The sequence below is a fragment of the Aptenodytes patagonicus genome, chromosome 1 (genome assembly GCF_965638725.1).
Source record: "Aptenodytes patagonicus chromosome 1, bAptPat1.pri.cur, whole genome shotgun sequence".
NCBI classification, from domain to species: domain Eukaryota; kingdom Metazoa; phylum Chordata; class Aves; order Sphenisciformes; family Spheniscidae; genus Aptenodytes; species Aptenodytes patagonicus.
Genome location: NC_134949.1, coordinates 55,552,689 through 55,564,869, shown reverse-complemented (window position 1 = coordinate 55,564,869; position 12,181 = coordinate 55,552,689). Strand labels below are relative to the sequence as shown.

The window sequence follows — 12,181 nt, the reverse complement described above, 5'->3', positions numbered from 1 at the left end:
GACTCCTTCTAGACCAGCCTGCCAAAGTGCCCTGCTTCCATGGGGCTGACACTTCTGATCCAGGCCCACTCTCCCAAGCCCTTGGGAGAAGCCAAACAAGTGGCTTTCCTTACTGAACTCTTTGACAACAGTGTCAATTGACTTTCCTCCTTATGGATCTTCTCCAGTTCCTCCACACAAGTTCCTCCACTGTGTTGCCAGGAGAGGACACACTCCTTCCCCATCTGTCCTATGTGTTTTCTAGGAAGGTTTGTATGTCTTCTTGCTCCTTCAGTATGAGCTGTGTGGGGCAGAAGTGAGCTCAGAAAGATGCAGCAGTTTTTGGCTCTGGAGAGCTCCTTGGAGATCCCTCCATCCCTGGACTGAGCTGTGCCCACCTACTAAAGTTCTCTGGTGTGAGTCCCATATGGATTGTTTCAGACTGTTTCCTCTCTTGTCGTCCACCAGGCTATGGTTGAAGTGTGTGTGCATGTGGGTGTGTGGAGAATAATTTGCATTTGCAGATGTGTTCTGACTGAAGAATGAGCAGGGGGTAAGGGATGGTGAGTGAATGCACAGTATGTGGTTTTGTAGAAGCCATCAGCCTGGCTTCCTTCTCTAGAAACATGCTTTTCCAGTTGCCAAAAACAGTCATTTCCTTCAAGAGGAATGTTTTAGTTTATATACCGATTGCCCAGGAGGTTAAAAATTAAATATGGAGCCTTTCACCTCTGGCTGCTAAGATGGGCCCTGGAACACAGGGGGGACAAAGGATAGTTCAGTGGTGGGATCGTTTCTCTTACCACAGCCCTGCCTGACTCTATAATCCTTCTTACTCCAGTTCATAGACACAGGGATGGAAGCAGACAAAACTAGAGATTGTATCACTGGGAATGGAGGGTGGAGGTATAAAATGGACATTGGATGGGACCTCTTTTTGTCTTAACACTCTTTGGGCCCAGAGAGAGGCTCTCAAAGGGCATGCTGAAGCTGAGGTCTCACCAATGTTGTTCGGGCCTGCCTGCTGCTTGCCCTGCTGACTTGACTCTGTTGGAGGGCTCTATGGGGATGGGGGGTGCCCCATCTGCCCTCTAGGCTGGGTTCCGCAGTCTCTGGGGAAGCAAGCTGCCCGCTTTGCAAACTCCTGTTTTAGCATGTCAGGGGAAACACTGTGTTCCTTTGTGCCTGGTATGGCAATGCCCTTCTTGTGATGGGTCCCCTAAGCAGCTGCTATAATCAGCTTGGTAAAAAAGAATAATTTTAGCACGCTGCAGTGATTTTTCTCCCATCAAAGTTTGCTTTCATTACAGGTTTTGATAGCTATGAGTTTGTCTTCATCCCTAGGGGGTGTGACAAGGTTCTAAGAGCCACATTACTGCCTGTTTTATGCTGTGTGAAACCTCTTTTTTTGGTGATGTGCCAACCTGTGTTTCAGAAAACAGCCCTGATGTCTTCTATTGGCTTAAAGTAGTAGGACGTGTGTTCTCTCTCACACGCTCATGTGTGCACATATAAGCCAGCCCATCTTATCTTCCAAACTGGAGAGATTATTCCCTTGCACAGCCAGATGAGTTGACTGGTACACAGAAACAGGTGATGTGAATGGTGCGTTCACTTACCCACAGACACAGCTCCTGGTTGGCCTTATTGCTGAGATGTTGTGAATGAGATACGCTGCTTTAGTGGCTTTGGCCTCCTCAGCTGAGTTGACCAGGTTCCAAACTGGCTTTGAGCAGAACTCAAGAACAAGGTTCATCTGCATGTTTTTTAAGCTATAGCTATAGACTGTAGCCACATTTCCACTATAGAAGGTGGCAGTACATGACTGCATATATTCATGTACCAGGTGAACTGTTGCTGTTAAATGGGTTTGGTCTGACCGTTAACATGTTCTTAGCTTGCTTCTCAGGATCATCCAAATATACAGTCACAGCTGGGAGTCAAGAATTAGCACCAGGCAAGCTACTGCTTGATATATCAAGAGAATAGGGGGCTTCCCTCCATCTAACCCACCTTTGCATGTTTTTCTTTACTGCTTATTCAGTTCCTGGCTTACAATTCTGTGCTCCTTCCCGTCTGCTGGTTCTAGGGGTTTTAAGCAGTCTTGATAATTGACAGTCTGAATTTTACTGCTCATAAAACCCCAGAGAGCATTGATTATGACTTGAGTTAAGCAAGTGGCATATAAAATCTCACAGCCTTGCAGCCGTAGGGGAATGTTATGATGAATGTATTTCTTGGGAGAAGCAAAAGGTTTGGAGTATTCTGCCAGCTTGGTTCTGGGCATCAAATGTTACTAGTGAGTTGCAACCACTAATAGCATTTCATTTGGGACATTTGCCCAAAATTTTGAAAGCTGATCATTCGTTTGGTGAAGTGGGTGTGAGATGTTCTGAGAGGCATCTCTCCTCATTAATTACTTTTCTACTTCAGTCAGAATCAGGAAGTGCAAAGGCATCTACAGAGCTGAAAAAGATACTTAGAAAATAAATGACACTGTGGATAAAATGCACATAGATTTTACTGAAAATCTTTCCTTGACTGTGTTCTAAAGCCGCTGTAACCTTTTCCCTTTCCTTTTTCCTTTTATCTAACCTTCTTTTGTCTAACCTCCTTTTAATCTTTGATCACTGTCTATGTTATGCACTTAATCCAGAGTGGACAAAAAGACCAGCTTGCTCAGATTCACTTCTTGGTTCTTAGGCACTAACAGGAGATGTTTGTGTTTGAAAACAGTGAAATATAATATCTTTTTGATAATGTTTTCCACCTGATAGTAAAATAAAATCAGAACTACCTCCTGAGGAGAGTGTGTTCTCCCATTCAGATGACTGCTTCTTGCTGAAAGATTGTGAGAAATATTCTTTTTCTGTCTCTCCAGTTCCAGAAACCCAATGACTTTTCGCCCCCTTTCCGCTTCGGGACGGTTCCCAATGGCAGCACAGAAAGGAACATTCGCAACAACTACCCTGAAATGCACAGCTACATGGTGAAGTTCAATCAGAGGGGGGTGGATGATGCACTGTTCTCGCTGAAGACTGGGTGAGGCTTTCTTCTTCCATGCTTACTCACCACAGAAACCTGACTTCCTTGCATGCTTCTCTGGAATTTTTTTTGTGGGATTTGGAAAATAAGCCTCCATTATCATTCCATAAGTAAAAGTATAGCAAGACCACACACAACACAGAAGAATAATTTTGTGATTCTCTTATCCAGGTTTTTCTATTGACATCTGTGTAAGAGCTTCTGGTTTTGCTGTGTTTATAAGACTATTTGGAAAAAAAAAAAAAAAGAGGATCTTCTGTACCCTTGTGTATGTTAGCCTTGTGTATATTAGTCCTGAAGACCTTGCTTTGTCAAGATGTTTCATGCTGATGGGTCCTTATGTGTACACAGGAAAAGCTCACAGACCTCTGTGGACAAAGTTTTTTTCAGAGCATTTATATTGTCATCTGGAAATTCCTTTGTTTTCCCTCCTTCTGTGTATAAAAGATTATGTTCATCAGGAAGCTGAAACAATCCTTGTCAGACTAATCCCACCCCAGTGTATCACTAGCTAATATAGCGTAATGGAAGCTGTGCTTGAAGCAAATATTTTGGAAGTAGCCCTTCTCTCTGGAATATTTTAGTATCAAGGGCTGAAGAAAATGTTGTTTGACTAATAAGGAAGTATATAAAATGGGAGCATTTCCTTGGGTAATTTGGGAAATGTGGGAAAAATAATTAGCAAAAAGTATGTTTGAACAGCTCATCCTATTTTAATAACAGTGAATCTGTAAAGGAGCTAGCTTAAAACCCCATTTTGCAAGCCTTTGTCCTTTATAATTAAAGACGTCCTCCCAGACCTGACCATTCTGGTTGTCAGAGCCCAGCCCCAGTGAAAAAAACCATTCTTGCTTACACCCGTGTTGCACTCTTATGAGAAAGTTCATTCCAAAGCACGAATAAAGATGTTCAGCCAATTTAATTACTAGATTGACTGAATATTCCTAAACCTGTTTGCCAGGTTCACAGGCACACGGCCCATTATAAATGATTGTACCATTGTTGGATGCCATCCTGGGAAGGTACATTTGCCAGGATAGTCATCATCCAGGAAATAAATGTGCTCTGTCCTGGAAATATATGGATGAAATAGAGCTCATCACTTGCAGTAGATGTCATCCTGGCTTCATATCCACCCTTGGACAGACTTCCTCACAGATACGCAGCTGAACTGAGATAATCACCATACTGGAAATATATGTGCAGGAGGTGGATCGAAAAGATAGCGTGGGTGTGAGAATGTGCAAGGTGGAAGGTCTTTGGTCTTTTATCGGAAAGTGCTTCATTTCAGGTCTAGTGGGAGGATTTACTCATCGGCTGTCTTTGGTTATGTGGAAGATGGAGCCCCCTGAGACTGCCCCCACACCCAGATCAATTTGTTGCAGTGAGAGGAAGGCTTTCATCAGTCTGTTGTGCTGTCTACCCATCCCTACCCATCGCAGCCCATAATGGGGATTTCTTTGTGTTGAAACAATTTTTCATGTGGTTTTCAGCTAAGCACTCTTTACCAAAGAGCTACTCAGCATGGTAAACCATGAAGCTGCTATCATGGCCACTTGACACTGGTAAAGATCCAGTAGTGCTTTTCACAGTAATAGAGGAGTTAAACATGATGCCCTGACTATATTTAATTTGAAAAAATTACATTTTGCTCAGCTAAGTCATGCCATCAGTTTGAATCGGAGATAATATTTTCCTTACTCCAGCCCCTACTTTGCTATCTAATATTGATACATTTTATAAAGCATTTTAGATTCCTTTGAGATGAAAGGCAGTACAGAAATATAAGCTATTCTTAGGACTATAGATCCCCTTGACTTGCTCTTCATTCATCTTTATCTTGCAGTATGTTTGTATTCCAAATTTTCTTTCAGATCAGAAATGATGATTATCTAAGAGTCAGGAAGAAATAGACAGTCCTTATTTATAATCTAGCTTCACCTATAAACAGGTTCTAGGCTCAGATTTTAGTTAACTCTGATGAAGGTGAAGATGCAGCCTATTGTAGTCTATCTGAAAGAGGTTCGTTTCTGCCTTAATTACCTGAGAACACCTTTGAACTCATACAGATTCTATCTTTTCTGTACTATACCGCTCTTGTTTCTTGCACCTGTGCAGGAAGTTGGACGCTTTCATTTATGATGCAGCAGTGCTAAACTACATGGCTGGCAGAGATGAAGGCTGCAAGCTGGTGACGATTGGGAGTGGGAAAGTGTTTGCCTCCACCGGCTATGGCATTGCCATCCAAAAGGACTCAGGCTGGAAGCGCCAGGTTGATCTTGCCATTCTACAGCTTTTTGGAGATGGTAAGTGACAAGAAAAAGAGGAGTTGGAGTTTTCCTAAGAAATACTAAGTCTTGCATGTAAGAAATAGAAGTTCCTAGCTCTGGTGCTTCAGATTTGCATTGAGAACAAGAACTTATTAACAAGGGTTAGGTTAGAGCCATTGCACCAAAAATGTGAGGATGTCACTTGTTTTATGTTACTGATGCAGGGTAGCAGTATCATCAAAAGCGATGTCAAAAGCACTAAAGGTTTCATAGAACCAGCTCAGATGTACGTTTGAAAAATATCTGGTGTGAAGAATGTCTTGTAAAAACAAGACTTCTGTTGTGAACTTTTCACTACCTTTGAAGTTTTGCCATGACCAAACCCACTAATTATACTGGAGTTTCCGTGGTCATCCCATGCTTTATAGTTCAAGACAGGGTCAAGCCATGCAGAGTTTACAAAATTAAAGGATAAATATTTCTGGATGAAAGAGTTAACTCAGATTTTCCAAAACTTAAAAAAAAACCAAGGAAGGACTTGAGACTCAGAAGCATATTCTGGAGCGAGTTTTTAATCAGAACTAGTTACCTAGTTCATCTCATCCTTTACAGAGAAATTGCTATTATTAAAAAAAATTATTCGTGGGATGAGGAATTCCTTCTTAGAAAATATTTTCCTGGCTTTCCCTTTCCATTCCATGTTACATCTTGCTGTGTCCTTTCTTTGAATAACTAAAATTCACAGGTTATTTTATTTATAAGTATTTCTTTTTTTCTGAAATCTGAAAATAACATATGGTATAATAAATATGGAAAGAACAAAGCTCTGATATACTTCAGCAGAAAATTGGCCACCTGACGGATAGGGTGTTCTGTCTCCTGAACAGCCTAATATGTATTATTTCAGAAAAAGACATAAGTTCTTCATAAAGCTTTGAAGACTGTGCTATGGCACCACATAAATATACGGATTTTTTCCCCCTGTCACTGGACTGAGGTTGAAAATGTGAAAAACTAAATTTTCTAACAGCATGAAAAGAATTGCCAACCTGCAAAATTAGTTTGTTTCTGAATGTCTCAGTATGTGTATGAGTGTTTATTTCTCTCTCTCCCCTCATGAAAATACCATAATGGGAGTAAGTGGGGTATGAAATTAGACTACAGAACATTTGTTCCTAGCTGATATAAATTAGTAATATTTTTGATTGGTCAAAGGGCTTGGAAGTGTTGAATTTGGACAAAATTGAAGGGAAGAAAAACAGGTAAAAATACACAAATATTTTTGGGAACATTGCACCTAGTTTTAATGAGCTATGGATATGATGGAAACAAATTCAAAATCAGACATTTTGATTTAAAAAAATCAACATTTCGAATTTTGAGCTGGAAAAGTACAATGTTTTCATTTAGAAGTGACTCACTTTTATCTACCAGTATCAGTCACTGATTTTTCCCTTCATTGACCTAATATGAAAGTGGAAGTTTGTGAGGCCAGGTCTTCAGTCATCTGGTGGACAACTGTCCTGGTTTCGGCAGGGATAGAGTTAGTTTTCTTCCTAGTAGCTGGTACAGTGCTGTCTTTTGGATTTAGTATGAGAATAATGTTGATAACACACCGATGTTTTAGTTGTTGCTAAGTAGCGCTTACACTAGTCAAGGACTTTTCAGCTTCCCATGCTCTACCGACTGAGAAGGCTGGAGGTGCACAAGAAGCTGGGAGGGGGCACAGCCAGGACAGCTGACCCAAACTGGCCAAAGGGACATTCCATACCATGTGACGTCATGCTCAGTACATAAACTGGGGAAAGCTGGCCGGGGGGACCGCTGCTCGGGGACTGGCTGGGCATCGGTCGGCGGGTGGTGAGCAATTGCATTGTGCATCACTTGCTTTGTATATTATTATTATTACATTATTATTATTATTGTTGTTATTATTTTATTTCAATTATTAAACTGTTTTTATCTCAACCCACAAGTTTTCTCACTTCTACTCTTCCAATTCTCTCCCCCATCCCACGGGGGTGGGGGGGGGCGGTGAGCGAGCAGCTGCGTGGTGCTCAGTTGCTGACTGAGGTTAAACCACGACAACAACTTTTTCAGGATCTCACTGTAGACATTTGGCAAAGTGTGGTAGCTGTGCCCTGTGGTACAGCTTTTTGTGGCTAATATCTGGCTGTGGAAAAATTCTGTTGCCTTCCCTGTCACAAATTCCACCTGCCCATATCAGAAGGGCAGTCAGGATATTTCATGGATGTAATAGATGTGGGAAAAAAGCATGGGCACTGGAAATGACCTTAGATCAGCTTCTTGCTTTCAGTTTGCCCCAGCTTGAGCTCTTTAGCCATTGCAGGGCTGGCTAACCTGTTTCTTTCCTTCTCTCTGTCTTTCTAGGGGAGATGGAGGAGCTGGAAGCGCTGTGGCTCACTGGCATTTGTCACAATGAGAAGAACGAGGTTATGAGCAGCCAGCTGGATATAGATAACATGGCAGGTGTCTTCTACATGCTGGGAGCAGCCATGGCCCTCAGTCTGATCACCTTCATCTGTGAGCATCTCTTCTACTGGCAATTCCGCCACTGCTTCATGGGCGTCTGCTCTGGCAAGCCCGGTGTGGTCTTCTCCATCAGCAGGGTGAGTGTCATTAGCTAGTGGGGAGGAACAGAAGATTTATTCAGACAGTCCTAGGTACTGGAGATGGAGAAATCCACCAAGACAGTCTAACACACAGGTGGCATAGCGTGGTGGTCTGCAGGATAAAGGCTGGCGTCTTTTCACCGTTAATGTTGCAAGAGCATCTAATGTTTTTCTGCAACATCTCTGGTCCTTTGCTGGATTATGGTCATAGAAATGGAAATTTCACATGGAAATGAAAATGCAGCATAAAAAGAAGTTAACTGTAACTGTCTGCTCCTCCGAAGTGAGTTGTGAGGAGGCCAAATTTGGGGATAATAAGTCAAGTAATGGTGGATAACTTGATTAGAAATTCAGGAGTTTTTCATTGTCCTTTATATTACAGCTGTTCAGCTGACCTTATGTTAACTAGAAGTGTGTTATCATGGACAGTGAGAGGTCCCTAAGCAAAAGCCATGCCCTAAACCATGCAGAAATCCTTCCAGAAAGGATGACTACATGAACCTAGCAATTGCTTTATGCAAATCTGTCTTAGGGTTTAATATTTGCATTTAAAGCAGATTCTAGTAATTTCTGAGTCATCTTTCTGCTATTAGTGTAGCTAGCAGTGTCCCATTTGGAGCTTTTATTTCTTCTTTCAAGCCACTGGCCCCTTCTCCTGATCCATTCTGAAGTGAGGTCAAATCTCAGCTTTTTTGACTTCAGTGCCCAATGTAACAGAATTAACTTTGATTGTGCAAGGAGTATATAATTGCTACATACATATTGTTGAGGAAAAATGACAAAGCCTTTTGAATGCAGGGGCACAGCCTCTCTTCTATATTGTTAGTTTCTAACTTGGTTTAGTCTAGAGATGAGATGGGGGATTGTGTTTGGTGATCCTTAGCTAAGTACAGATTCTTTCATTTTGGGGTTATCTGTTAGACCTGGGCCAGGTTGGTGAAAAGTCTGAAAAGAGTTAATCATCTGCTAGCTGCTGAGAAACCATGGTAACATGATGTGATGGTGTCCATTTCACAATTTACGTTAATCAGAAGGTGCCATTTGGCAGACCAGGGAATAAATGAGCCCCTTTTCTTCTGCTCCTAGGGGTGGGTAGCCCTTGCAAACAGTCTGTGTCATGCATGAAATGAGCTAGTGGGGAATGCGAAGGAATCAGGCACTTCTGCTGCCCGATTTGAGGTTGAATAGAGGACTTTCGCTTTCAGGGATGTCAATTTGGAGCCTGTTATCACTGTTAAATTTAACAGAATGCAATTAAAAATTCTACTGTACCTCACTCAACCAGATGCAAAAGACCTAGATACCTATTTGGCAGTCCTGCTCTTTCTGTTTCCTTTTCTAATCTGTACTGGTGATTAATGTAGCTAAGTTTATGACAAATGAAGCTGTTCCCTTTTTAAGATAGCTTCTGTCTCATTGATTCACTGATGTCCAGATGAATTTCAAGGGCCAAAACAGACTTTCTTCCTCTCATCCACACAGAATCATTTGTCTTGATGGTTTTATTCCCAAGGATATTATTTTCCCCATTTGCAATTCCGTGTTACGCCTACTAGATTTGAGTAACTCTTACAGATGCAAGCAGGTATTCCTGCATCCTACAGATATGACATGAAGCAAACCAGAGGAAGAGGAATGGAGGGGAAGGAAAAAATGTTAGGGGCAAGAAAAAGAGGCAGAACAGCAAGAGTTGGTAGAGTAGGTCTGATTTAATTTGATTTGATTGTGCTTCATGATGGAAGGCTGACAGGCCTTGCTGTCCTACAGGAACATGCTGCTGCTGCATAGGGTGCGTCCCAGTCCAGGTCCCCTCTGGTGTATTCTTTGCAGGACCACTCACCTTCCTGCTTTCTCTCATTTCAGGGTATCTACAGTTGCATCCATGGCGTGGCCATCGAGGAACGCCAGTCAGCAATGAACTCCCCCACGGCGACTATGAACAACACCCATTCCAACATCCTCCGCCTGCTTCGGACAGCCAAGAACATGGCCAACCTGTCAGGGGTCAATGGCTCACCGCAGAGTGCCCTGGACTTTATCCGCCGCGAGTCATCGGTCTACGATATCTCCGAGCACCGCCGCAGCTTCACCCACTCAGACTGCAAGTCCTACAACAACCCCCCCTGCGAGGAGAACCTCTTTAGTGACTATATTAGTGAGGTGGAAAGGACCTTTGGCAACCTCCAGCTGAAGGACAGCAATGTGTATCAGGACCACTACCACCACCACCACCGCCCCCACAGCATTGGCAGTACCAGCTCCATCGACGGGCTCTATGACTGTGACAACCCGCCCTTCAATGCCCAGTCGCGGTCCATCGGGAAGAAGCCCTTGGACCTGGGGTTACCTCCTGCCAAGCACAGCCAGCTGGGTGACCTTTATGGCAAGTTCTCCTTCAAGAGTGACCGCTATGGGGGCAGCGGGGCCCATGACGACCTGATCCGCTCAGATGTCTCTGACATTTCCACTCACACGGTCACCTACGGCAATATCGAGGGCAACGCAGCCAAGCGGCGGAAGCAGCAGTACAAGGACAGCCTGAAGAAGCGCCCGGCCTCCGCCAAGTCCCGGCGGGAGTTTGACGAGATAGAGCTGGCCTACCGCCGGCGCCCGCCCCGCTCGCCTGACCACAAGCGCTACTTCAGGGACAAGGAAGGACTACGGGACTTCTACCTGGACCAGTTTCGGGCCAAGGAGAACTCACCGCACTGGGAACACGTGGACCTGACGGATATCTACAAAGAGCGGGGAGATGAGTTTAAGCGCGACACGGGAGGAGGAGGGGGTGGATCCTGCACCAACAGGGCCCACCACAAGCACGGCTCAGGCGAGTTTGGCGGGGGCAACGAGCACAAGCATGGCGTTGTGAGCGGGGTCCCGGCGCCATGGGAGAAGAACCTGACCAACCTAGACTGGGAGGACCGGCCCGGGGCTAATTTCTGCCGCGGTTGCCCTTCTAAGCTGCACAACTACACGCCATCAGTGGTGGGGCAGAACTCCACCCGCCAGGCCTGCATCCGCTGCGAGGCCTGCAAGAAAGCGGGCAACCTGTACGACATCAGTGAGGACAACTCTCTCCAAGAGCTGGACCAGCCGCCTGCCCCTGTGCCCGTGGCCACCAGCGCCACCTCCTCCTCCAAATATCCCCAGAGCCCTTCCAATTCTGCCTCCAAGGTGCAGAAGAAGAACCGCAACAAGCTCCGCCGGCAGCACTCCTACGACACCTTTGTGGACCTGCAGAAGGATGACTCGGCCCTGGCCCCCCGCAGCGTCAGCCTCAAGGACAAGGGCCGCTTTTTGGAGGGGAGCCCCTACGCCCACATGTTTGAGATGCCAGCCAGTGAGACCACCTTTGCCAACAACAAGTCCTCAGTGCCCGCCACCAGCTACCACCACCACAACAACCCCGGCAGCAGCGGGGGCTACATGCTCAGCAAGTCGCTCTACCCCGACCGGGTCACCCAAAACCCTTTCATCCCCACTTTTGGGGATGACCAATGCTTGCTCCACGGCAGCAAATCTTATTTCTTCAGGCAGCCTGTGGTGGCAGGAGGGCCCAAAGCCAGGCCAGACTTCCGAGCCATCGTCACCACCAACAAGCCGGTGGTCTCAGCCCTTCATGGGGCTGTGCCAGCCCGTTTCCAGAAGGACATCTGTATAGGGAACCAGTCCAACCCCTGTGTGCCTAACAACAAAAACCCCAGGGCTTTCAATGGCTCCAGCAACGGGCATGTTTATGAGAAACTCTCCAGTATTGAGTCTGATGTTTGAGTGAGAGGAGAAGAGCGCGGGGAGGGACTGGGGGTGTATGTGGAGCCTGGGAGGGTGGGGTGGGATCAATCCCACTGGCTACTCTCCTGGGTCATCCTTAGTTTGTGGGATACTGGAGTTCTGAGTAGTGCAGCACTGGTGACAAGTGCCACCTCTTTGGTTTCCCCTCTTCCTCCTCCTCTTTCCTACCCCTCCCCTTTTATCTCTTTTTCCATGTTCTCGCTCCTCCCATTCTCCTCCATTCCTGGCCATTGCACTTTACAGTGACGTCGGAGTTGGATATCCTCGCTCGTGATTTCAGGAAGCGGAGAAAAAGGCAGGGAAGGGGTGGGCTGAGGGGGAGCGGCAGTGACTCTAGCGTTTCACTTTTGCTGGCTCCTGGCAGAGAAAGGCATGTGCACACACACGTGTGTGTGGCAGGAGACAGCAGAAGCAGTGTAATGGACATGCAGGAAAATACGCTTGCTCAAGCAACTCTTCCTA

General features: G+C 45.2%; 1 protein-coding gene across 2 annotated transcripts in view; it reads left to right on the top strand.

The window, feature by feature from the left end:
- The window catches only part of GRIN2B (glutamate ionotropic receptor NMDA type subunit 2B), a 205,759-nt gene extending 194,037 nt beyond the window's left edge, over window positions 1-11,722 (top strand). For both annotated transcript variants that reach the window (XM_076336352.1, XM_076336362.1), the window contains 4 exons: window positions 2,861-3,021; window positions 5,143-5,330; window positions 7,686-7,924; window positions 9,791-11,722. In XM_076336352.1, coding sequence (XP_076192467.1) covers window positions 2,861-3,021; window positions 5,143-5,330; window positions 7,686-7,924; window positions 9,791-11,698 — 2,496 coding nt within the window. In that variant the 3' untranslated portion in view covers window positions 11,699-11,722. The remainder of the gene's footprint in view (window positions 1-2,860; window positions 3,022-5,142; window positions 5,331-7,685; window positions 7,925-9,790) is intronic.
- The last annotated feature ends 459 nt before the right edge of the window (window positions 11,723-12,181 follow it).